This window comes from Lepisma saccharinum, chromosome 3 (genome assembly GCF_977018435.1).
Source record: "Lepisma saccharinum chromosome 3, izLepSacc3.1, whole genome shotgun sequence".
Taxonomy (NCBI): Eukaryota; Metazoa; Arthropoda; class Insecta; order Zygentoma; family Lepismatidae; genus Lepisma; species Lepisma saccharinum.
The window spans coordinates 24,489,040-24,516,942 of record NC_139231.1 but is presented as its reverse complement, the minus strand read 5'-3'; the positions used below and the strand labels follow the sequence as shown (position 1 = coordinate 24,516,942).

Genomic DNA, 27,903 nt, shown 5'->3' with positions numbered 1-27,903 from the left:
GATATTGTTAAAACATTAAACAAGAAAATCATGCTCTACATGAACATTCACTATGCGGAAAGCAATACTAAGGTGTAAAACTTGTAACTTGTATGAAGTTAAAACGAGCATGGATAAAAGACAGCTGTGGAGTCGCTTGCAAAAATTTTCAGTGTGTATCGATGGTCTTTGTGGGTATTTATCCAAATGATAAAAGGCCAATACATTTTTATGGATTAGACAATTATAAGGGGGTTATTTATGGCATATTCATTTTTTATTTATTTATTTATTAAAATTACAACTTGTACTGGCAACATTGGTCATGTCAGAGGGCAGTACCAGGTGTGCCCAACATCTGGCTATGCTATTCAATCATTGCCCAGATGAAAGAAAAGATTTGAAATTTATCGTACGAAAATATTGGTAGGTTCGGTAGATGTGTAAGTATTTAACTCCAAATTATAATCATGAATATACCAGGTTTGCTTTAAAATATTAAAGAATTACATCAAAATATTAAAATACCTGTTATGTAATCACAAAATCCAGTTTTTGACATCAAACTTGTTCAATATATGTAGACTCTACAAAACTGTTACGTGGCATATTTGGCTGGCTATCTGATAAAATTTCAATTTATACTGACATCACTGGTGTGTGCCAAAACTGTAAATTGGCATCAACTCAGTCCAATGTGTAACCAGAAAAAAAAAATACCAGTTTTCATTATGTTGGCACGAGAAAGCATTGTCTGCGATGAACAAATATAATAGGGAAGAAAGTAAAACATGCAACAGATGTTAAATAAAATAAATATTTACAACATCAAGAAAGAAGAAGAAGAAATTTTCCAGAGTGGTTAGGAAAGAACTCCACCGATTCATAGTTACAAGTTTGAATCCTGTGTTAGGCATTAGGTATTGGTAAAAACAGCCATTTATGTTAGACTATTGAAGGAAACTGTGGGTCTATTAAAAAAAGGCATGGAACTGCATGAAGGAAACCGTGGGTCTATTAAAAAAAAGGCATGGAACTGCATACTCTACTTGTGAATTGTAGTGTGTTGCAGTTTTGAAGTACGTATTTATTTATACTATAACTGCACTTTCGATGTTATGCTGCCATTAACCTCCAGATTTTCTATATGATCACAGCTGGATTCAACAATCTATTTCAAATTGCAATATTTTTTACTTCAACTATTCACAAGAAGTGGAAATAACAGCACTTCAAATATGATAGATTACTTGGTACTGGATGTGTAATATTTCAGTGGCTGAGCCATGGGGATCAGTAGTTGAACACTTTTGTTGTCCAGTTCAATTGACATTATCCTAAAGAATAATCAGCAGATTTAAATTATCTTCACTGTAAGTGCCTTGGATTAAGTGTGTTTTTCTAAACTTCTACAGTGAAACCTCAATTTTACGGTTTTCAGGGATCGAAGTTGGAGAAACTTAAAATGTGGGAAAATGTAAAATCTAGGAATGTTTTGCTATGTTGAGACCGTCAACATTGAATATATAATGCAGGCAAAAATGTAATATCTGGGGTTCCACTGTACTTGATTAGCTTAATACTTATTTTACTTCTTCAAAATTTGGTGATTTAGATTTAAAACCTAGTTAGAGGTGCATTTTTTCAATTCTTGAAATTTTAACATAATGCTATGTACTATGAGTTGTGGAGTTACCAAGAACTTTCAGCTATTGCAGCATAGTACAACCTGGTATAATCTGTGTGAACCCTATACTATTATGAATTTACAAAAAATCTTTTTTTTTTTTTATATACTTCCCTTCCCATTCAGATTTGTTTTTTGGCAAAGTTATATTGCTTCTGTATGTTTGATCATTTGTAAGTGTTCCTCAGCAAAATGAAAAACAGGAAAACTTGATCAAACTATTCTACTTTGTTTACTTGAGACATTTTCTGTTGACATTCTTATGTAGATTTGAGTTCTGCCTTTAAGTAGAAATGCAATTATTGATAAGCTCTGAATTTTGTTATATCACTAATGGTATGTTTTATATTGTGCATAAATGGCTAGAAAGGAATTTCAAAAAATAGTACAGTGTTCTTACCCTGGAAAGTAGTGATAAAATCATTGCAGCTTGATGATAAATTATTTTTTCTTGAGTAGAAGTATGGCTTTTTTTGCATGCCATTAGGAATTTTCCACATTAAGAAGCTTCCTCCTCCATTGCGTAATTTTCAAGTGTGTTGGAATAATCAAAATGATTTTTTCTTTCCATTTGTATTTGCCATTATTAGAGGCACATATTTTTGGTAAATAAAGAAGCAAAATTTCGGTACAAAAACTAAGTCAATTTCGGGTTCAAAAGCGGTAAATAAAATAAAATATTGGTGTTATAGCGGTGAAAATTTGGATGAAAAGTGGTATATAAAATGACATTTTGGTTTTAAAATTGTGAATATAATCCTAAATTTGATTTAAAAACTACACTTATTCCACAGAATTAACATTTACTTCTAATAGCACATTTATATAGTTATCAGAGTATTAAGTTTATTTCTGTGTAAAGAAGTCCATTTTTGCTTCTCCAATATTAATAGCAGAATTAATCCATTTTCTGTGAATTGCATAACTCACAGGATACTTCAGACCTTGGAAGGTGTCGCGTTTGTGAATAAACCCTGAATTTCGTGTTTGAGTTAATTTCGCTTTTTGCAGTTCATTTCGCATTATTTTTGTGACAAAACATGGTCACAAAATGCATCTCACACCTTTCAAAAACATGAAAAATTAACACTACAATGTGTTTTTTCAAATTTCGTTTTTTCGTCAAAAACGAAATATGCATGCCCCTAGCCATTATACATAAACTTCCATATTTCATTGCAGTAAAGAAATAAAATGTGGATTATGGAAAACAACAGGTTAAATTTGATTTTCACATGCAAAAATATCATGCTTCTATACAATTCAAGTAGATTACAGTGCATGCTGTATTTGAACACATTAGAAACTTATATCTGAACTTTGCTTTGTATTTAAATTGTAGGTAGTGATTCAGAGAGTTCAAGAGGTTATGGCTGGATTTTGTTCATTTTAGTTTTTCTTGATGGAAGCTGTAAAACAGAAGTTACAGTATTTGTAACAAAATTCTAACGATATAACTAGAACTTGCATTTGCCCTTATTTTATTCATAATACAATTCTACAATCTCACACTATCTGCAATATGTTTCACAGAAAAAAAATACTCTGTGCATTACGTGCGAGGTAACACTTCCACACAGCATGTCACATTTAGAAATTTTCAGATTTTATTGCATGGCATGCCTAGTTTTTTTTTTCCTTTTGCACTTTGTTTAATGCAGAAATATTCTCCCATTTTTAACCCACATAGTTAGAGCAATGTAATATCATAGAAAAGAAAAGTTTAGTGATTGATTTTTTTCAGAAGGTAGTTAGTTATTAGTGTCAAGTTTTTCTCTGATAAACATGTTTGATTCCATACATGTATCTTTTCTGTTTGAATCACAGTCGGGAAAGAAGGACCCATATGTGGATTAATTTTAGCTGGTGAAAGCAGGAAGGTCTGAGTAGTGTGTGGTGTTATTACAGGGCCCCCCCAGGGTGGACCACAGACAGGGTATGGGGGAAACTGGAATTGGAACATGCCACAAAATGGGCCTCCTCCCCCAGGGGGGCCTCCAGGCCCCACTCAGGGGCCCCCCGGTCCTCAAGGTGAGTACTTGAGGAATTATGCAAGCTTTTTCCTCCCCCTTTGTAATATTAAAGGGAAGGGTGTGTAATGAAGTTTGCCAAATGTTCCATCTTAAAGCTTGTAGTAGATCTTCAGTTAGTTCTTCTTGTGCTTAAAATATGCCCTAGTGGTAAGTGTCGATTACGGTAAATCAGTGGATTGGTGTCTGCTTGTGTACCTAGGTCTGCAATGTAATAGACAGATTTGTGTTCAAATTCTGAATCACCGTCAGACGCATGCTACTATTGTAATATAGCCTAACATTAGAAGATAACTTCTATAATATGTAGGCTGTTTAGGTACTGTAGTATTGTTGCTTTAATTGTAGTTATGCATCATAGTGTTAAAATAGAGTAATCTAGATTTATTAAGTAGCCCCCTTTAAATTTAGTGACAGGTCTGTAGCAGTAACAAAGTATATTATAAAATATTTACATCTTAGAATTTACTTCTGTTATGTGGGTTGTCTGTTGAATGTTTGCCTGAGCTTTCTATTACGTGTTGTCAGTTTGGGCAAGTCTTCTGTTGTGTATTCTTACTGCTTATGGGTGTGATGTGTTATTGTTATGTCCATGTAATTAGTTTAGAGTATAACTTCCAAATTATATATGTAGGTAGTTGATTTGTATGCTGATTTTTTAAGAAATGATATTTATGGGTGCACCATGATCTGTTTTTTCAGGTGACATGTATGCAAGACAAACAGGACCTGGCGCAGTAAACCCACCTGGACCCCCTGCACCACCAGGTGCAGGACCAGCAACACCAGGAACCGGTACACCAAAACCAGGCGCCGAATTCCAGAGTTATCAAAGCCAGTATGGTTCTATGGGCAATTATCCACAGGTTTGTTTTATTTATAAGTTGCTATGAGGGCTGATTGATAAGTATTGGAATCAAAATGGTGTTGCAATGCCTCTTGAGACAAGTTACACTGCTTTGACAGAATGATTTGCTCAAGCCTTGAAAATAGTCATGTATAGCATCATAATGACCTCATCGGTGTTCAAAAGTTTCTTTCTGCAAAGCCATTTTTTGGTATCTGGTGAGTAAGGAGCATGATGCAGGAGCAATTTGAAGCCAAACTTGCGAATTTTATGTATTGCAACAGTTGAAGTGTGAGCTATTGCATTGTTGCTAAATGTGGTAGTTTCACTCGACTTCATCAATGTTCTAACAAGCATGCGTAATACTTGCCAGCTGTGATACCTGCCAAGTGGGAATTCCTTGATTTCTGTGAATTACGCATACATTCTTCATGAATTTTTATGACAAACGTGAAAAATGACTTATATTTAATTCCAAATGCAGTTTTGAGCTTTTTAAAAAAGCTGTTATCCTTTAGATACATTAAAGGTTTAATATTATTACTGTGGCACATTTTGCCTTCCTGCTGGCATTGTGTAATGCCACTATCTTGTAATTAAGCGATTCCAGGTTTGATCCCGCTGAAGGCACATTGTGCAGAGGTATGGATTCCACTTTGAACTGCAAGTCAAGTCTTGATTAGCCTTTGGAAGCAAAGAGTGGATTTAAAACCCCAAAATTTTGAGACTTTGTTTGAGAGAGGTGACCATTTCATGTAAGAGTACAAACAAGAGTCGGAACAACAGGGTTGCTACTCTGGAAAACAAGGAAACGTCAGGAAATTTTGCAGATCGTCTGGAATTTACATGCATTTTGGAGTCTGCAAGAGAAAAAGTTTGCAAAACAAACAAGCAGTTCACTTTCCACTTCTGGATTCGGTTCTTGTGATTTCACTTCCAAAAAAGATTCAGTTTAGAAACTTGTTTCTTTCGTTCTTGTGATTCTCAGTCTTGTTCAAAATGAAGGTTCAAAATGTACCTGTGTTACCCTAGCCTGAAGGCTAGATGCACGTGATTGCAGCACTCAATACATTTGATGCTGATTGTAATTTTACATTTTACTGTTTGAATTTTCACGTGTTCTTGTGTGTGTGTGTAGAATGAAATTTGCTAAAAAAGAAGCTGTGAAAGTGAATATTCATAATAATTAACTGATTATATATTTAATTGAAAAACACAAGATTCACAAGCAAAAATCATGACGATAAACATGTCTGGAAAAATTTCATATTTCGACTGGAAAACCTTGAAATGTGACGACATTTCATAATCAAAAAATCGTACCTACCCTGAACAATCACTACTACTCCCTTAATGCAAGTTTTATTATTAAGTAGATGTCTCAAGTGTATTTGGTTAATTCTGGATTTCAAGAGGAGAGTGAAATTCAATTGTAGCTATATATGGGGAAGGGGGAGAGAGTATATTTTTTATCCGTATATATTTGCATGTTGGACAAGGAATATAAGTAATTAAGTATATATTTTGGGAAAAAATAATCAGAAAAATCAAAGTCCTGGTGGGTTTAAATTTTTCATATGATGTTCTACAGAATGAAAGTTCTAATTTAAAAAAGGGAAAATAGAAATTTGTTACTGATACTATCAGCTGTACATAGTTTCGGATACTTATCAGCCTCCTGCAGTATCCTCAGACGTAGTAGCGTTCATGGTTTGAATTAGATCTTGCATCTAAACTTTTCGTTACATAGAGCATTGTGTAATGTCAGTTGGTCTGTGCAAACTTTTTCAACACAAATGTCAAATGTGAGAAACTTTAGTACCACACATAGGACTATTGTAGGTTATTTATTTATTTATTTGTTTGAAGAACCATGGTATGGCATATGATTTTGTCATGTGGGTGATGCAGGTTTGATTCCTGGGGTGGGCAGTTTCAGGTGGAGATTGTTCGACAGTTTCCCTACAAGGGGGTGTAAGGGGTGACCTTCCACATAGTACACCCAATTGTCAACCTCACTTCCACGCAGTACACCCTGGACTGCATTTAATTATAATGACGTTTCTTATTCTGATTAATGATACAAAAACACACAAACATTAGAAACACATACTTGTTATTTAAAGAAGGTATTTGAATGCTAACTTGAAATATTTAAAAAATATTTATTAGCACTGAATTTGAAAATTCAGGTGCCTAGAGAAATTTTTCACACGAACGGGCACCTTGGTATTTTCCTATCCCTGAAAATCAGTGCCGTTCATTTTCTATCAACAGTCACTGTGTGTTGAATAACATCTAGTAAAAATGCATTCTACTTGTTTGCTGTTGCATATTTTAAGTAACTTGAACACTTAGGAGATACAGCATGCAATATGCTGTTGGTTTTCTATGTAAGAAGTTTCCTTTTCACTTTTCCAGGAAGCATCTAGTTACGGACCAGCCAGGAGTTACACCCAAGATGGCGTGAGCCAGACAGCAGGATATTCACATCCGCCCCCACCAGGTGGGACATCATTTGAGTTTTCTGAATGGACTTCATGACATCGCTGAAATCTGTGGTGCCTTTGGATATAAGCCAATAGTACTTTGATTCCTTTGCACTCTGTTGAAAGTTATGGTGAAAGACCCATTGAGTCTTTGTAAATAGAACTTTTATTATACAGTTACTTGGACTTGTCCCCTTGTGGTGTGCGTGAGACTTTCTGTGTGAAACTCTTTGTCTTGTGTGTTTTAGTTTTTTTGATGTGTGTCTTGCCCTGCAAACGTGAATTATTTTAAAAAGATGACGTTAAGTTTTTTCCCTTGTGTGTAATGAGGTAATCAATTGTAAATCTTTGTAGGATATTGATATCGTGCTTTACCCTGCTGGAAGTAGTCTTTTTATCTGTCTGCAGAGTCTGCATGTATTAAATCTCCTGTCAGTCTGTTAACCAGCTGTAGATGCTGGGTTAATGTATTTGCATGCATGCAATCATATTTAATTGCTCACAATGTTTGGTTTGTACTGTACACAATTTCGGAAATCTGTAGAGCATTAGAGGAGTAAATTATGAGAGAATAAGCTTGAGAGTATTTGTGCTTTTCTTTTCCAACCTATTTCTCTGCATGCTTCCAGCTGGCTTGAGTGTTATGCAGTACGCGGGGAGGAGGTTTCAAGAGAAGGGCTGGATTTATAGAATAAAAGAAGCACACAAATTTGCCATGGCATCCAGTAGATACAGAAGGGGAAGATTTTGTAGAAAATAGAAAGTTTTTTTTGGGTGGACAAGTTAGAGTAACTGCATAATATAAAGTATTAATTTTGAGCCTTAGTTTTTGCCCTTGAGGCATAATTGTGAAAGCAGTGGCTTTTTATGTTTTCTGTAATTGGCCTTTGAATATAATAGGATCATCCTAGACGAACCGGAATTTCAGTGTTGTTATGAAGCAATTAAACATTGAGTTGTCTTATATTATTGTGAAGAAAGGTAACAGACATTTTATTCTTAAAAAATGTGAATCATTGTTTGTGTTACGTGTTTATTTAATCCAGTAATGTTTTTTTTCTTCCCAATGTTATATCACATCACAATGTTCTGCTTACTTTCACACAACATTGTAATTCACTTTTGGTCTCTTGTGTGCTTGTAGTAGAAGTTTGTGGTAATAATGTTCTTGCACAAGCCAAAGTGCCAGGTTGATTGGCATATTTTAACATGGCAAGTTCATTTCAAATCCTTAGGAGTGACTCGGTTTAAAATAGGGTTACAAGAAAACCGAAAATAATGTAGATATTCTACGTAATATGTGTGTGTGTGTGTGTGTGTGTGTAGTATGCATGTGTATATATAAAGTGGAATCCTGAGTTATGTTTTTTTCCCGCATTAAACATTTCATCTTCATTCTCCCTTTGGACAAGAATGCTTTAAAATTTTCTCATATTTTAAGTTCTTTCACCTTGGTTCCTTAAAAAACGTAAAATCAAGGTTCCACTATATCTGTGTGTGCTTAATTCTGGACCAACAAAGGCTGAAATCTAAACATACATATATGTTCTCTCACTTTTAGATAACATTTCTATGTAGCTAATATCTTTTCGAGTTTTCCTGGTTTAACTCGTAGAATTTTTGTTGAAAAATGTTTTTATCACCATGGGAAAACTTTATGAATTTAATACCAGATACGAACTATCTTCTAATTCAAGGTTATTCACATTTCATGGCTAGTAAGGTACAATTATTAGTGTCAGTACTAGAGTCCTGCATAGGACCACTTTCGCTTAAATCCCCCATCCTTGAGCGTACCGCGCTTGTAGGGAAATGATTATTAGTTGTTATCGCCACGTGCGAGGTCGTCCCGTGTTACAGTCTAATAAGCAGCACTGTCAACCTAAAACCCATACGTGAAAGGAAACTACTCTATGCAATTACAATTCTAATTAATAAGTCCATATAGGACTATGTAAGACCCAAATATGATATACAGGGTAAGTCCTAAAGAGTGAACCTACTTACACAGTTATTATGGTGTAATTATTTGCGAGAGAGAACCAAACTACGAATATAGAGAAAAACTCGGAAAGTTTTATTCTCACTTAGTACGCTTTGCTGCTGCTCCGCCAGGATCCCTAGTGTGGCATAATGGTGAGTGATCAGCAGAAGGCATATTGTGTGTTGTAGTTAGCTAAGACATAAGCATGCTAAGTGTGAATGAAACTTCCCGAGTTTTTCTCTATATTGATGTCTTCTTTGATTTTCTAAAATAAATAATTACGTTATGATAACCGTAAAGTTAGTTTCATTCTTTTTGACTTAGAGGATACAATATCTACAGGCCTAAATGTAAAATGAAAGCCCTGGGTACACATAGTGACAGACCTGTCGAAGTAATTCCAAATATCGTAACACAGTGCAACAAATGCCTATGTAACATTGTTCACTGTGGAAAAGGATAATTGTATTCTGTGAAATAATAAAATGCACAAAAGTAATAAAATATTTACATTCGAACATTTTAATCTGACAATCACAAACTTATATGTATACGTATAAAATGTCCACCTAGGTAGTTTCAGCCCACAACCATCAATTTCATTTTCACATATTGCTTTGGTAACGTAAACGACACTACATTTTAACATGGAGAAGATGACTATGTTCATTTAAGTTTCAATTTCACTGCATCTTTCACTTAGCAATCCATATTTGAAGGCTTGGTACTGCAGACAAATGGCGGTTATATGTGCACTACTGGGCTTCCACTGTATTCAGCTTGTTTTCCCTGGTCTAGCGTTATTCGTGTGTGATGTCATGGCAAGCAGAGAGCTCTCAGTTCCGTACATTATCTAGCATTATGAATGCAAACAATTGGGCTCTCGAACGGAAATCCTCCCACTGCAGCACTCTAGTCAGTACAGATAACTATTAATTCCATATCAAAGTAAACATCGCCTCATTTGAGTTTCAGTTCTAATTAAGCAATAATAGTTTATTCTTACCAGACATTGGTTAAGAGCACGAAGAACAGTTTCAATGTCCAGCCAGACTGGGGGTTTGTGTGCTGGATTGTTGTATGGAGAGGGAGAAATCTTTAGCATTACGGTCTTGGGAGTATTATTTTACTTGTTTTCTAGGGAATACCAAACGTTAATGTAATAGAAAAATGCACGAACGGAAAGAGGACAGTTGACAATTTGATTTGTCGGAAAAGTAAAACTCCTGTTTGATTAACCATAACTTTGAAGTTGTTCAACAGTCCCATGCAACTTTGAAGTTGTTCAACAGTCCCATGCATTCCTTATTAGGGGGAAAATGCAGGCAAGTTCTTGCATTTTTTTTCTCCATAAAGAATGCATGGGAATCTGAAAATTCTTATTATATAATTTGAACATCATGTCTAGCTTAATAATCAGCTTGAAAAACTGGTTCCACTTGCAACATGGGGAGAAATCCGTAGTCTATTGTAAGTTTGGTTTCTTTTTAGTAGCAGTACCCATTCCAACGATATTGAAATAAGTGCACACCTGGTGTGAAACTGTCACTCTTGGCCTTAATACTGCCTCTGGCAGCCAGAAAAATGGTTATGCTGAAAACTTAATAGTGCGGAACAAAGATCTTTTTTCTAAATTCTGTTTTGTGGCAGGGTTTCCACCACTCTTGCATTTCTTGGGCTGTTTTGAATCACAGAACAGATGTTCGGAACAATTTGGCCCACATTCCTTTTCCAAGTTAGAAAATCACAATGAAGGGTGCAGCTACTTGACTGCTGCTTCCCAGTAAGAAACTTTAAAAGTACCATTAATCCTGCTGTTTAGTTCCGGACAAACTTAGTCAGACCTTATCTTCTCGCAATCTCGAAACATTGAAGTTTGCTTATCTGCTCTTCTTTTTTTTTCCTGTTACTGCAAGAGGTCCCATTTTATTGGGAGTACTGAATGCCACTCTTGTTTATCCGGTAAGAAAGAGATATGGATAAGCTTCACAAGCAGCAACCAAATTAACAGTACTGTGATCTTTTTTTTCTGATGAGTATTTACGGCTGCCCAGTGGGCACCTCAAGGATCACCTCACTTGCTAGTAGTGTTGAGTAGCTAGACCACTGGTTAAGAGGCTGCTTCTTTGCTCTACATAAAATTCTGTTGCTAACAAAGTTCAAAATATTCATCTGTTAGTTGGAATGTAAGGGACAGGATGCACTTGCAATATAAATTTGAAGGTAATAATATGCAAAAAGAGAGCGCTTTTGATGAATCTCATACATATTGTGTATATAGGAGATTGCTAAACTCTCCGATTGCTAAACTCTCTGAGTAGAGGTACATATTTCTGGTAAATAAAAAAAGCAAAGTTTCCGTACAAAAACAGCCAATTTTTTGTTCAAAAGCCATGAATAACATTAAAATTCAGTGTTATAGCGGTGAAAAATCAGATCAAAAGTGGTAAAATTATATTTTCGTCTTAAAATTGTGACTATAATCCTAAACTTGATTTAAAAACTACTTATTACACAAAATAAACATATCCCTTCTAATAGCACATTTATGTTCTAACCAGAGTATTAAATTTATTCCTGTATAAAGCGGTCCATTTTTTCTCAAATATTTACAGCAGAATTAACCAATTTCCTGTGAATTGCATAACTCACAGGATAATTCAAACTTCAGAAAGTGCCGTGTGTCTAAATTTCGTGTTTGAGTCTATTTTACATTTTACAGTTCATTTCTCATTCATTCGTGACGAGGCAGGGTAGGAAAATGCACCTTTCACCTTTCAGAAACATGAAAAATTAACATTACAATGTGTTATTTCACATTTCGTGTTTTCGTCAAAAACTAAATATGCATGCCTCTATCTCGGAGACATTAAATGACATTGCCTTATTTGAAAATACAGGGCAAGCTACCAAGGATGAATTGAATTTTTGATGATAATTCCTTCATTCATAAAACATAAGATGTAATGAGATTATTCTTTATGGACAAACTGGCAATGAAAGTATAGTTTGCGATAAACTTTTATGTATTTGCAAGATCTTTAATTCAGGTTTGGTGAATGAAAGTTACAGTTGATAATACAGTAATTAGATATAAGCACGTTTCTACTTTTTCCACGAAACTGACTTGCAGTTCTATTAATTTTGGTGGCCTCTGCCACCATCCACTTGCGAACTTGTTTCTTCACTGCTGGAAGCCACAGAAATTAATAGAAATTCTACAAAAAGTTTTGTAGAAAAAGTTAGTTACTCGCTTACATCTAATTAATAATTAAGATCTTTAACTTTCATTGACGGAGGTACTCTATGTCTTTGTCAGTTCCAATGACTGCCATCTGCTAAAGCATGCAAGTGGTAGTATTGGACCAAATGTTACTTACCAACTTCATTCTAAGATGCACGAGACCATAATCTGCCATGTAGTGAAAGCAGCAACACATGCTTATTTCAATTTATTTAACTTTGTGTCTTTCAAATGACTTATTGAGCTTAAGACAAGGGATAAAGGCTGAATTAAAAGTAGCGGTCTTGGTAGCAATCTAAAGAAATTACACACATCCAGTTTGTACACTCCTGTTCAGATAACTTGACACATACTTCAACTCTGCAACTTTAAAAATGCACCACTTTATGTGAAGAGGAGTGTACCAATATCTTGTGAATTTCACTGTAGTAAGTAGCATTTTGTAAATGCTGTGTGTTTTTGGCAATGAAATGATGAGGAGGTCAAAATTCTTCATTGATAGACTTCAGCTTGTAAGTCTTTGATACTCCATTTCTCTAAAAATATTTTTTTTTAAATTTAGGTGGTGGTATGTGCATATGTTTCATAGCAAGGAAAAAAATTGGAAATGAGCCATTAAATTCTTGAATTTTGAGTGCTGAACTATCATTTTGTAATGCTGAAATATATCTTGAATTATCTGAATACCCTGTGCTTGCAGAATATGGACACTGGTGAATCTCACTTGGGAATGGGATCTGCTTTGGTCCAAGGCTGCCCAAAGTGTGGCCTGTGGACCATGGCCCACTAAACTTTTTAATGTGACCCACTTTAGCACTTTGTGTTAACTAGCATTTTGAGTTGAACATAGTATGCTCTCGAAGCTAGAGATCAAGTTCAATCGCGGAAGCAAAGAGTTCCAATGCACCAAGAATGATACGGGGACCTCACCCCTTTGGCAGCAATATGATAGGTTGGCTTTCTTTTGCCCTCAAGTGTGCAAAGCTTGTGGTGAAGTCTTGGTACTTATTGTGTGAAAAAAGCATGGGAATAATGTGTGAGTATTATATATGATGTCACTTGAAAGAATTTAAGACAAAACCCATCTAGTCACTTCAAGACATCTTACTTATCAGCACCGCCAAGCTCAAACCAGATATTACTAATTAAACAAAATTCCACCCCAATTAAACTTTATTAAATTTATTTCATGTACCAAGTTAAAAATAGACCTGTATATAAATAATAAAAAAAAATTAAGGCAATTCTCTAGATCAGCAATTCTCAAAGTGTGCTCTGCGAAGCCCAGGGCCTCCATGATGCTGTCCATGAAAAATCCCTCGTCACACCTTCATACTTGGTAAGTCGCCTCAGTGACTAGTAAGGGCAAAATAAAGCATTGCCTATCATATTGCTTTCAAAAGTGTGAGGTCACCACGTCATTCTTGAAGTGTAATGAAAGTACTGCTGAAGTAAACCGCCACGAAGGGCATTTCCCCGATGCTATTCTTCAATGCTAGATTGTTCGAATTTAAAACACTTGCACAACGATTACTCCAGTTTCTTCCACCTCTTCAGTTCATTTGGCTTTACTTGATTCAGGGAAATTGTCGAATTGTAAGTACTCACATTTGGTGGTGTTGAACATTTGCCATAGCATGGTGGCTCAAGACTGGAAGGTCTGACATTGAGGTCAGTAATTAAAACACTTCGTTTCTTACGAATACTTATGCAGTTGTAAGAGCATTTTCTTTGATACTATGAAATAATAGTTTTTTATTTACTAGATGGCTAGAGCATCAGAATCCCTGAAAGTGTAATTAAAATAATCATTGCCATGCATGCATGTAACACACTATAATTAACACATATAACACACATGGTGTTGGCGAATACCAGTACTTCTCAGAAATGTAATTCCTGAAACCATATTAGCAGTAGAAGTACAATTTTGCTTTGATGGGTATAGAAAAAATGTTGGGGCTCTGCAGTCTTTGGGTGAAAAAGACTCCACGATTTGAAAAGTTTGACAACTGCTACACTAGAGGAGAAATTACCAAACTCCCCGATGCACAGGCTAGTTCCTCCATTTGAATTGAATTTGTCACGATATGCAAGATCTCACCCTTGAGTTACTATTTGGTAGTCTTTCAGTCTACCAAAATATATCTTTGTATAGCTGTGGTAGTCAGGGGAAGGTGGGCATTCTGATACATAAGGATCTCCCCGTCCCTCCCTCTGCTTTGCTGATTAGTACTGTTAAGATTCTTCATTTGTAGTGGTATGCTAACAATCATAATGCCTAGGTTATATGCATGTGAGACAAAGAATGTGCTTAGTGTATTGCAAGATTGTTTTTGTTATTGTTTCTTGAAATGTTGATTAGGGTGTCTGCCACCTATAGTGGGGGTGAAATTAGCGTGAAGATGCGATATTGCAAAGATTCTCTCATGATCGGTTCCAGGATCTACAGTGTGTAATAAGTATACACGAGCTATGAAAACTTCTCGAAGTTACTGGTAACTTGTTCTCATTTAAGAACAAACAGAAGAGCATGAGAAAATTGTATGGACATGTACAAAGAATGAAAGAGAAGTAATCAACGAGAAAGAAACTCTGAAGTTTCTGGGGAGACTATGAACAAGGTGAGATATTAGGATATGAAAGGATATATATGGTAGAAGAGGATGCCAGAGAGCATGAAATGGAGCAGTCTAGCGAACACTCTTCTGCTAAAGGGAATGTGACATGATCAGAAAAGAGAAGAATTTTACTGGTTCATAAGTGTTGATAACATTCAGTATATACAGTATTTACGCATGTATAACATGCACCCTGGTTTTTTATGGGGAAAGCGACAATTACATCTCTTACATAATGCACCGTACAGTTCAGGTTCAAAAATGGTTTCCTTAGTTGTAGGTCGTAAAGCTGTTGCTATGCTGATCAATCCCCCCTACCACTGTGTTTAGCATCCCAAAGTTTTCACTTCTGTAACCATTTTGTTTATTCTGTAGTATAAGAAAGTGGGATGAAAGTTATGGATTTGCAGTGTGCAGAAAGTTTTTTTCCATTATTTCTACCGTGACAGACAAATACTGCTGATACGCCTCCGGTGTGAGAGGAGGCACATACTAGGATTCTACAGGAACTTTTCTTACTGCCTCAAAATGTTCCAATACAAAGTGAAAAATCATGGGAAACTGCCATTTCACTTTTATCATTTTTTTAAAATTGTTATTAGTAGGCACATATTTCTGGTAAGTAAAATAGGAAAAATTCAGTACAAGAACAGTCAATTTCAGGTTCAAAAGCAGTAAATGAAATAAAATTTGTGTTATAACGGTGAAAAATCTGAACAAAAGCCGTCTATTTAAAATGACATTTTGGCTCTAAAATTGTGAATATAATCCTAAATTTGATTTTAAAATTGCAGCTATTATACAAAATAAACATATCCCTTCTAATAGGCACATTTATGTAGTTTCCAGAGCATTAAGTTTATTCCTGTATAAAGAAATCCATTTTTGCTTCTCCAATATTTACAGCTGAATTAATCAATTTTCTGTGAATTGAATAACACTCAGGATAATTCAAACTTCAGAAAGTGTCACGTTAGTTAAATAAACTCTAAATTTCATGTTTGAGTCTATTTCGTATTTTGCAGTTCTTTCGCATCATTTCGTGATAAAACGGGGTAGGAAAATGCACCTCACACCTTTCAGAAAGATAAAAAATTAACATTACAATCTGTTATTTCACATATCGTGTTGTCGTCAAAAATGAAATATGCATGCCTCTAGTTACTAGTAAAGAAGTCCAACCTGGTAATTTGAACTTGTGCCTGTTGATATATACACATTATATACATTGGCGTAGTGAAAACTTTTGTGTTACCTGTCTGAATTATTCCATTCATAATAAGCATTTTTTGGGAGCAAAACATTTGGAAAAAGTGTACATTGTACATGAGTAAATTTACCTTGAATGAGGTATGCGAAAATAATGGCCGATTTTGAACTGCAACTTTGAAATTCTATAACTTTATTCAAACTTATTTTTATTGATCAATATAAAAACGAATCAGTACAATCAACACATTTTTGCCAGTGAGAAAGAAATTAATTTATTTTAGCAGCATCCTGGTTGAAAACATGTTCAACAAGTTATTTTCTCATTTCTTATCATACTTACCCCAAGAGGTAGAAAATCACACACATACCTTTGTCTCTACTGTTTCCAAATATTGTAATATAATTTTATTTTATTTGTAAGGCCTCTTTGTTAGTGTAGTGGCTAAATCTGTCAACTTGTAATCAAATCGTGTGTGGTAATAGACAAAATGTTTTGGAAGTGATGATAAATTGTATATATTTTCAACACTATCACCAAAGAATGCAAGCAAGTCGAGAGGTGGTATTTTGAATGTATCATTCCTCATTTTAAACATAATTTTGTTTGAAGTAAGTCTTGAAGCTTTCCTGGTGACGAATGATGAAAAGATTCTCTCTCGGGCTATCGACCAGGGAGTTGCGGATGAGAGTGATGTTAGCCAGTTTATGGTTTCAATGGCTTTGCAACTGAAAAGTTTCCATGCCATATGAAAATACATAGGTTAGGGTCAAATGGTGGCATTTTGAAAATTCATGATTCCTCATTAAGAAAGGGTGGGTTCACTGAAAATTTGAAATAAGATAAGTGGTCAGGTGACACTTTGTTGGAGAGGTTTCTTAATATCAAACACATTTAGCATCAAACTGCTTTTTCTATGGGTCATTCCATTTGAATGTAAACCCAAAACCTGCAGTATATCTCCATGGTAAATGACAAGATTTCCATAACGTAAAGCCTTTCCACACACAAAGGACATGCTGGTTCACTCACGTTTTGGTACACAACACTACATACGGTGCCAAACAAAACCATGTTCTCACCACTTTAAGGTCATGTGTTGATAGTCCTCCGTGGCCATGTGGTCAAAGGCGCTGTGCCTTGGACTCCAACTGCAGGATGGCATGTGTTCGATTCCTCCTGGATTTTTGGCCTGTGTATAGGACCGGTGGCAACCCACCATCATGAGGAAATTGGGAGCTACGAGTGAGTAACGTAACCCGGTCTCTGAACACTCCTATAACAGCTGGGGGTTAGATGTGCTGACCCCATGTCACCCGATTACCAGTTGAAGATCTCCACACCTCTAGGTAGGACTTGGGAGGGAGACTGGCAGTTGGGAGATAGGCCTGGGCCCTCCAAGGGCTGTCGAGCCACGGGTTGTTATTATTTATTTCATGTGTTGGTTCTTTCCAGTATTTCTCTAAAAAGAAGTACACTCTCATCTGGTGTCTCACCACTATTGATGTCTAACCACAACCCTGGGCCAAGGCTGGTGGTTGAGAAAAGATTTGTTCCTTGAAAAGTGCTGCTTAATTTGTCTCGGAAAACAAGTTACTGTTGTCTCCCAAGGAAGATCCTTGGTCCGGTAGGAAAGAATGCCCTGCCATTTTCCAATCGTTCTGCACTCATCTCACCATAGCCATAGTTGAAAATCGCTGATATTTAATTGTGATGTAAGCTGCCCACTAAAGACTACAAGATGGCTAACCAATGCTCAAACATGGAAAGACATGCACAAACTCAAATGCAAACCTGTCAAAGTTTATTGTGTGAGTCAAGCTGTTCATGCTCCTCCCCTTTCCTAAAATGATTTTGTAATTTTGCATGAAGAAAGTAATAAATGTCAGGTTAAATATATGTATAGGTCATATGTCAAGAGCCATGGTAACTTAGTCATTAGGGCATCTGACTATCATGCGAGAGACCCGGGTTTGATACCCAGCAGGGAGAACTAAATTTTTTCCACCTGTTCATGTGGCTCTGGTGCCCACCCAATGTCTTATAAAGTGGGTACCTGGAGGAAACACTTGAGGGGTGATCAAGAAAGTGTGAGGCCCTAACTTCACACCCCCTATATGCCTTCATGGCATCGTGCAATTCGCAGTGGAGCACTTCACTTTAATTTTTACAGATTAAATATGTCTTCGTACATATGTTACAATATAACCAAATATGTTAAATGTAGTCGTACACCATTGGTTATCAAACAAGGTTTTTGGTCTTTCATTGAAGATCCAACTATAACTGCAGCCACATATTTGGGTTCTCACGTACATGGGTTGCCACATTCCTTTTCACAGGGAAGCGAGAGTCTGAATCTACATCACTGACAGGATAGGTTGTTGTCATCCGTTATACATCTATTATTTTCCCAATTTTACACATACAAGGCGTAAAATGACATTGAGAAAGTGTTCAATAATTATGAAAAAGAAATTGATAAAACTGCAGGAATCTACTGTACCTAATGTGGATGTTGTGAAAAGAATGCACTTTGGAAAAACTGGATGAGTAATCAAAAGTGGCCTGGTCATAAAAATAAAAGATGAGAAACTAGCCACGGTCTTAAGTAAACACATAATTTTGAGGCATTCTCGGTTACAGATGCAGGGTGGCTACTTGCCGGGAATTATGTGTGGATTATTCTGTCCAGGAATTCTGCATGAATTTTTCTCTGTAGACATGAAAAATTGCGACTTTTATTAATCCAAATCACTTTGAATTTATTCATATTTATAAAGGCCCTGAGGCATAGAAAATAAACAGAATTCTCTCAATATGTTTACTTTAGTAGTCCTTTGCAGACAATCTGAAAGGCGGATGATTATTGCAAAATATCTTGAAGTTGATTAATTAAATTTGAGTTTGAAATTCTTGCAGAATTTACAATTTTTCATAGATTACTATATCCCGTAACATTTGTGACTTATGCTTTTAGATGTATTTCGAGCCCGAGTATGTAAAATGGCAAATGTAACTCCACACCTTAAATATTTGATATATATACCACTTAATTGAATTGGAATTAGAATTTTCGGATATATTAGAATCTCACAAACCCTTTATATTAATAATATATTTGTGTGGGTAGTGAGAGACAGTACATGAGATTGAAATAGAGAAAACATCTGCTTGTACCGTTGAATTTTTAAAAAATTGAACTTGAAAACACGGAATTATACTTGAATTTTATCATGGTTCTAGAGTGGTCACTCTGAGATGGTAATGTCTATCTTTGTTGAGTGAGTCCCTTCTGGACAAGTGTTTTTCAGTGTTCCATGGGAAGCAATGTGAACTTCTGTCCAGCCAGAATTCTTTACAAGCTGTTATGTTCCCAAAGGACTCGCAAAGTGGAATCTTGGTAATCATAGCAACATTACGAGTTGCCGTATATATAAGGGGAATAGTGAAAGTAAGGAGCAACAATTTTTCATGAATCAAGTTTTGGTTTTGTTAAAAAAAAAACATACTACATCATAATCTACAGACTTTTCTTTACTTTTCAACAGTCTTCATTTCTTTGCATGCATTTTTTCCACCTTTTTGGTAGCTTGAACTCCGTTCCAGCTGCTCGTAAACACTGATGCACTGCTTTCTCTAATTCCTCCGTTGTCTGGTAGAGTTGGCCTCATAACTGTTCCTTCACAAAACCCAACAGATGATAGTTGGAGGGTGCAATGTTGGGTCTGTAGGGAAGGTGAGGCAGCAGTTCCCACCCTCATTTTCTCCATTTCCTCCCTGGTGAACTGAGCAGAGTGCGGGCATGCATTATTGTGTTGAAGGATTGCATTATTGTGATGATGGATGATTTTCTTTCTGGTACATTATCTCGCAATGCACAAAACTGAACAGATGATATTTTGGAACAGTGCGGTTGTGCATTATTTTGTTGAAGGATTTTTTTTTTTCTGGGACGTTTATCCCGCAATGCACAATGGAGCTTGTGAAGTGTTTGGATGTAATTTTGAGCCTTTTTGGTTACCCAGGTTCAAGAAATTCAACCAGAATGCACCCCTCTGCATCCCAGAAGATGGTCTTTGCTTTCTGTTTTAGCCCGACGTGGAATAGTGTCATTCCATGTTGTGCCACTTTGTTTCTGGTTCATAATGATGGAAACCCCCCCCCCTCTTTCTCTCTTTTTCATATATCGTCACCAGTTACAATACTCAATAAAAAATAATCACCTTCATTGTGATATCTCTGAAGAAGTTCTACAGCGGTGTTTTTTTTTCTGCACCTTGTGGTCTGCCGTCAAACGTGGGACCCAGTGGCAACAAATTTTTCAATAGCCTAACCTTGTAATCATTTCCTGCACTGCACCGTTTCATATCTCAGTATTGAGTATTGCTGCAATTGTATCCACAGTGACCCGCCTGTCTTCTTTAATGATGCTGTCAGCTCTTTCCATGTTGCGTTCCGTGAAGGCAGTCCGTGTGCGACCACTGCAAGGCTTATCTTTGATGCTCATGTTTCCATCTTTAAAATGTTTTACCCATCTTCTAACACTGCTAGCACCCATGCATACATCTACATATGCACGCTGAAGTGTATGGTGAATTTCAGAAGGACTTCAATCAAAGCACATCAAAACTAAACATCACTGTCAACCATTTTGAAACAACTGCTGGTGCTCATGCGACCGAAGCTAATGATGTCACACTACCTTGACGTGTTCAGTAAAGTCTGTATTTTGCGATGATTTACTTCTTTTGCATGTGTGTATTCTGATTTTTTTTAAAATTATTGTTCATAATTTTCAGTATGCCCCTCGTATATAACTGGAAACGATTCTGTACCATTTTGTATGTATATGATGAAGTGAACCCAGTAGTTAGATACATGAACAATGAAGTTGTTCTAATGGGAATGCAAGTAAGGAAATGAACCTCATACACCACAGTAACACACACGCACACCAAATTGAGAAGGTCACATTGATTAAAATAAATAAGTGACATTAAAAGAAAATATATTTCTGAGATGAGACTTGATTAAAATAAGTAAGTGACATTAAAAGAAAATATATTTCTGAGATGAGACTGTAAACTCTGGTGGTAGTGTCCATAAGGTAGGAACACTGAAATTCTTATTGAAGGTTTTCATAATCACTGTTGTGTATTACAAAAATAACACAATAAATTCTCTTTTTGAAAGTGTGTTTCTTGTAGAGACTTCTTGAGTTTTTCAATGGGAACTACGTGGGGTACCCAAAAGAAACTGAAATTTTGTAATAAAAAATGTGTATTTAATTTTAGGAGTTTCAAATTTAATCTTCTTCAGAGTACTGTCCATTTGATGCAATGCAACGGTCTAAACGTGTTTTCCACTTTTCGAAGCAGTTCTGAAACTCTTGCAAAGTGATGCCTATTAATGCCTCCATCGTTTCTTTTTCTTTGCCTCATCCACGTCTTCAAAACATTTTCCTTTGAGGACCTTTTTCCATTTGGGGGGAAAAAAAGAAGTCGTACGGAGCGTGGTTGGTAAATATGGCAGGTGTATGCCATTCAAGGCTTTGTGCACTCACTTTGCCATAACTCGGGGTCGTTTTCATCGCGTCAAGCAAATGTTTCGGAACATGTGGGTAAAGTACCTGGTTAACAGTTTGACAGTTGGAAACTAATTCTGCATGAACAATGCAGTTTGCAACAGAAAAAGGAATCAGCATTGTCTTGACATGTCTCCCCGAAGGAGGTTGGTGTGCCAGTGACAATTTTTCATTCCTGAAGCAGGAAAACCACTCGTAAACTTCTCTTCCCCAGAGCAGCTTCCTTGTAAGCTGTTTCAAGCATTACAACTGCTTCCCCTGCCGTTTTTCCTAACAGAATTTCACAGCCACACGTTGTTCAAACTTTTCAGCAATCACAAAAATTGACAAACAAGTGAGAGGTGTTTAACAAGAAATTTTTACTATGTGGCACCAACACTTCACTCAATCACGCCGGTCGGCAGGCTGATGCAGAAGGTATCTAGTGGCGGAAGCATATACTACAATGGGCCTGTCCACCAGAGAACAAGTCCGGTTTCTTTTGGTTCCCCCCCACATATTGCAAAAACATTCCTGCAGTAAGAAAACGTAAATGTCTTTATTTGAGCACTCGGTACAATTGAAATGAAAGACCACATTGGACATACCAGGTGTATAAGCTTAAATCTGCTGTTTTGTAGTCAGAAAAACACATGGTTTGTTCATAGAAAGCAACAAGAAATTTATTCAAAGTACTTGCCCTCGCGAGCTACACATTTTGCCCACCTCTCGGGCAATTTGTGGATACCACGCCAAAAAAAGTCCTCCTCTTTCGAGGCAAACCACTCAAGCCATTTTCGGATGTCTGCATAGGAATCGAAGTGCTGCTCAGCGAGGGCGTGGCCCATCGACGAAAACAGATGGTAGTCGGAAGGGGCCAGGTCTGGTGAATAGGTGGGATGAGGTAGCACATCCCAGTTGCATTTGTCCAAGTAGTTTTGACGTGTGCGATGGGGCGTTGTCGTGGAGGAAAATCAGCTTATCATGTCTTTGTGGATAATCTTGCCTTTTGTCACGGACCGGCACGTTGCAATTTGATCAGTTGTTGGTGGTAGCGGTGGGCAGTGACAGTTTCACCAGGTTTCAACAGCTCAAAGTAGACAATACCCTCTTGATCCCACCAAATACACAGCATCGTCTTCCGGTCGAAGCGATTTGGTCTCGAAGATGTTGATGGTTGGCTGGGATCAACCCATGATTTCTTGCGTTTAGGATTCTCGAAATATATCCACTTTTGATCGCCAGTCACAATCCGATGCAGGAAAGACTTTCTTTTTTGTCTGGCAAGCAAGATTTCACATGCGGCACCCATTTTCGGATCTTTTGAACCTTCCCCATGGCACGTAGACCCATGGAAATAGCTGCTTGAGTAACACCCAATTGCTCGGCAAGCATCTTTTGCGTTTGGGTATCGTCCTCGTCCAAAAGAGCCTGCAATTGATGGTCCTCAACCTTCCTGGGCAGATTTTCACGCTTCTTGTCGCTCAGGTCAAAATCGCCATCTTTGAACCGACGAAACCAATCCCTGCACGTTGTTTCCGATACAGCACTGTCACCATAGGCCTCCACAAGCATTCGATGCGATTTGGCAGCCGATTTCTTCAAATGGAAGCAGAAAAGCAGAGCTTCCCACATACGCTCTTTTTCTGGCACAAAACTAGACATGCTTACCACAGGAACACTGTCGGTTGTTGTCTGCACGTGCTGATGATGTGCACTTTTTCGTGTTGGCAGATGTCCAACTCATACAAACACCAGGTATTGTGTGCCCATGGTAGCTTCATACGCTCACTAACGCCATTTATGAGCAAACAGCAGATTTAAGCTTATACACCTGGTATTGCCATAATGGTTTCTTTGTAAGATGTCACCTTTTGTCTAGATTTTTGATACCATTTACACTTACACTTAGTTGCAGCTCAATCTCGTCAATAACATGAAATTCCCTTAAGCTCATCAGTTTTTTTTGGATTGTTGTCATATACCTTAACCTGTTGCACAGCTCCAATCCAGGGACATCAAATATTAGGTTCAATAAGATTCTGGTAAAAGTGGTCTCTGAAATTAAGGAAATAATTACCAAATAAAGATTTGAGGTTGAGGTTTCACAAATGACCACATGAAAAATAAGCAAACATACGTAATAAATCTACATAAATTTCTGTTTTAGCTCCCCCCACCCCCAAAAAGGTAAACCGATAAGGAATATGCAGAGAATCCATAACACAGATAAAGGGACAGATTGGATTTGTTGAGAATCCATGTAGAAATACGAACATGATGAATAAAAGAATACGAGTAGATCCTGTAAAATTGATGAATAATAAAACTATTTAGATATTGCACGCCTTCGGACAACAGAATATCCGGATTTGGACATCCCTACTGACTACGTTTTAATGGCTTACAGCTGATGAACACTAAGCAGTGTTGTCCAATGGCGACCATAACCAGAAAACATGTAGTAGCTCCAATTGGAAAACCCTACACAGTGGAACCCCAATTTTACATTTTCCCACCCACATTATACATTCAGACTTGATGGTCCTAACGTAGCAAAATGTAAAATTTTCCATGATTTTACATTTTCTCGCATTTTAAGTTTCTTCAGCTTGGTCCACTGAGACATGAAATCGAGGTTCCATTGTACATATACACAACCTTTCATAACTTAATTACTACACATTCAAGAAAAAAATACTGGTATTCTGTTTATCTGGATAGTATTTGGTTAGTAGTAGTAGTGAGTCCCCCTCCATGTAGGTTTGCCTTGGTATGGGTGAGGAACCTGAGTAGCACAAATGGTATTCATCTTCATGTTCTAGTCACCATTCATATAATTTTATTCATTTCTGTTCTTTTGTGTTCCTTTTTTTTTAACCCAGAATGTGAGGGAACTTTCCGACTGCAGCATGGGGATTTCAAGCCAAAGTGACAAATGCAACGTGATGCACACTGTTGAGAAAATGGTCCAGTCCAAATGACACAAGTGACATTTGAAGCTTGTCGTGACATTTCCGTATGAAAGGTTGCATTTATTTCTGAAGTTTTGTTTCCAAGTGGCATGTGTGGCTTGTCACTCTGTCTGAAAAGTGCCCAAGTGGTAACATTTGAAGTCACTTTTGTTCATGTGAGGTTCAAGCACCTGAATCCACAGGCTGTGTAATTCTCTCTCGGACGTGTGTGTTCCGTGTCTTGTGTGTGGAGAGTGCCAATTCACAGAGTTAATGGCATAGTGGATTTAAATTTACTACTGGGTGTGTTTTATTTATTGAGTAATGATAACAGGTCTTTGATATGTTTTTAAGGAAATTCCCAGGTGGCCGCGGTGGCTCAGTCGGTAACGCGTCTGACTACCATGCTAAAGGTCCCGGGTTCGATCCCCGGCCGGTTCAAATCCGGGAACTTTTCTAACGGTGGAAGCGGCCCCGGCGCCTACCCAGCGTCGAATAACATGGGTACCTGGGGGAAACCCTGGGGGGTAAAGGTGGTCAGGGGCGTGATGCTGATCACATCACCCCCACTCACGACCTGATCAAGAAAGTGTGGGGCGTTACCCCCACACCCCCTATACGCCTTCATGGCGTGGTGCTAAGCACAGGGGAACACTTTACCTTTTTTACCTTTACCAGTTTTTTATAAATGAGGTTAGTCATTTGATGTGTTGTTAATGAATTGATCTGCACAATATTTCTTGTAATCTATTGACTAAAATTAGTTGTTTTTTGCTAAGGGGCTTTTGTGTCTACATTTGGAGGAGGGGCCTTCCTGGTGGAGGCACATAGTGGTTTGGATTCCACTTTAAACTGAAGGTCCAGTCCTGATTAGCCTTACTGTGCATAAAGTGGACTTCAAACACCAAATCAATTTGGAGGAGGGTGCAAATAGCCTCAGTGCCTGACACACACGATGTTTAACAACAACTATGAGTAAGTTGTTTGGAATAGATGCTAAAATACCTACAGTTTTGATCATATCTGAAAATCAAACTTGTCTTGTGCCTTGCCTGCCAAAAAGGAATGGAATAATGAGAATTGTGGGGTCTTTCTAAAATGATTTCATAACAATGGCAATTTTCTCGTGACAATATACACTGTGTTCAGGAATTATTGTTCCATTTTGTAAGTCCATATTTTCGCCAATAGTGAACAAAAATACATGATACTACTACAATTTGAGAGAGGAATATTTGCCATTTCACATAGACCTTAAATGCATTTATTGTGAACCCCATGTGTGTGACAGGACAGGTGTCCAAGTGGTACTTTAACACAAGCCAAATCTTCTCAAGCATGTCTCGTGTGACATTTCTGATGGAACTCTGTGTGCAATTTCTGCCTGTGGTGTTTCATGAAAGACCATGTTTACGTTCCTCCACTTCCACAGAGACTACCAGAATTGCAAAAGTGAATTGACATTACCATCGGAAATGTCACACAAGACATGCTTGAGAAGATTTGGCGAGAATGGGCTAGAATGGAAGTAGCGCTTTGATACCTGTCCTGCCAGACATGGGTGCACATTGAATGCATTTAAGGTCTGAATGAAACTTCATATATTCCTCTTTCAAATGGGTGTAGTATCATGTATTTCTGTTCACTATTGGTGGAAATATATTCTTACAAAATCGACCAATAATTTCTGGACACTGTTTATGTAAAGGTAGTGTACCTTATAACTTCTCCACATGGACATTATATATAAAAAAGAATGCTTCAATGTGGTCAGTCTCAAGAAATATTGTGTGTATGATTGATGTACAGTTTGATAATGTTACGTTGAAAGAGTTCTGGGAAATGTGTCCAGAAGATTGGAAGGAACTTTCAACATAATCTCTCTTGTATTATTTTTCAATGATATGAACAGTTTACAGTATTATTTGAATGATGTCGAAGGTTGCATTGTGTATATTTAAAAGTTAAATAATGTGTCTTTTCATGGTGTAGGTCAACAGGCAGACTTCAGCAACAGTAATCCTGCCTACACAGCAGGCCAGGGAGACGCAACAGCTGCAGCAGGGTACGCCGGAGGTCCAGGTCCACAGAGAGGCGGCAACTACAGCCAGCAAGCTCAAGCCCAGACCTACCACCCATATAGGCGCATGTAATGGCGCATTGTTCATTCTGAATGAATTGGTAACATTGTTGAACAGAGATCAATTTTGTGTTACCATTTGTCAGACTACTATACAGGAGCATTGTGATTCACTAAAGTGTGTGGAAGTGAAGTTATTTTTTTTAATCAAGGAAAAAACTTTTAAAAAATCTCCACAGTTGGTTGTCCCTTTTCTCCATTGTCATGTGTTAATCTGTACCACTTTGTATGGCTACATCAAATGCTTTCTTGATTGATACTCCATGTGCAGAGTGTCATTATTTTTCTTGTGTAAATGAGTACAATATTTTTTTCCTGCTAATGATTATGGAGAAAGTGTGACATAATTATATATATAAAAAAGAAAATTGACGAGTCTGTTTGAGAGTGATAAATTTTTTGAATATATGTAAGAGCATCCCAAGGACTATAGTGTAAATCATTCCTTATTCTCTTTTTTAAATAGTCTCCATATAAACAATAGTTTGTATGTAGAATTGTACAGGCATGAAATGTCAAATTTGAAAGAGAATTAATTTCTGAATTTTATTTCCATCATTTGGTGGTTAAAATTTTCCATGTTATGGAAGGATTTAAAAATGAGATTTGTTTTTGATAGAAGTCATCACAAATATTATTCTGTCCATCTGTTTTGTACAAGCCAGAAATATTAAAAATCCTTATTCACACAAACATTTTGTTAAGCTCTGTGTGTTTGTATTGTAGTTTAAGGTATGTTTGTGACATAAATATATGCACCTTTTAAATTATTCACATGATTTTATTTTGTTTTTAAGTTTTAAATTTCAAAAAGCTTATGTGGGTTGTCACTCAAGTTTCAGAAGCTGCACTAATGCTAGAATGATCTTCACTTTTTTCACAGCTTCCAAATTACAAGAATCATGTACAGTTATGAGTTGTTTTTGTTGGTAGGAGTGTACTCTTCACAACTTCTTAAGTGACCACTCGGAAAGAATTGTAAGTCCAGAATTTGTAAACTTAGTAACATTGCACTTCAGAGCTAATTTTGATTTGGTCCCTGAACTATGCAAAAAACACAGGGGTAAAAGGGTTCCAATTTTGCACAGTCCATCAACTTAGACACTAAACCGCTAATGTAATACACACATTCAAACAGACACAGTAAATCGG

General features: G+C 36.9%; 1 protein-coding gene across 6 annotated transcripts in view; it reads left to right on the top strand.

Moving 5' to 3' along the window:
- Hrb27C (Heterogeneous nuclear ribonucleoprotein at 27C) overlaps positions 1-27,521 on the top strand; it is a 140,793-nt gene extending 113,272 nt beyond the window's left edge. For 5 of the 6 annotated variants that reach the window (XM_083118353.1, XM_083118354.1, XM_083118352.1 and 2 more), the window contains 4 exons: positions 3,575-3,697; positions 4,399-4,562; positions 6,965-7,049; positions 26,604-27,521. In XM_083118353.1, coding sequence (XP_082974479.1) covers positions 3,575-3,697; positions 4,399-4,562; positions 6,965-7,049; positions 26,604-26,764 — 533 coding nt within the window. In that variant the 3' untranslated portion in view covers positions 26,765-27,521. The remainder of the gene's footprint in view (positions 1-3,574; positions 3,698-4,398; positions 4,563-6,964; positions 7,050-26,603) is intronic. The other variant, XM_083118355.1, reaches the window with a different exon arrangement.
- Positions 27,522-27,903: the final 382 nt, after the last annotated feature.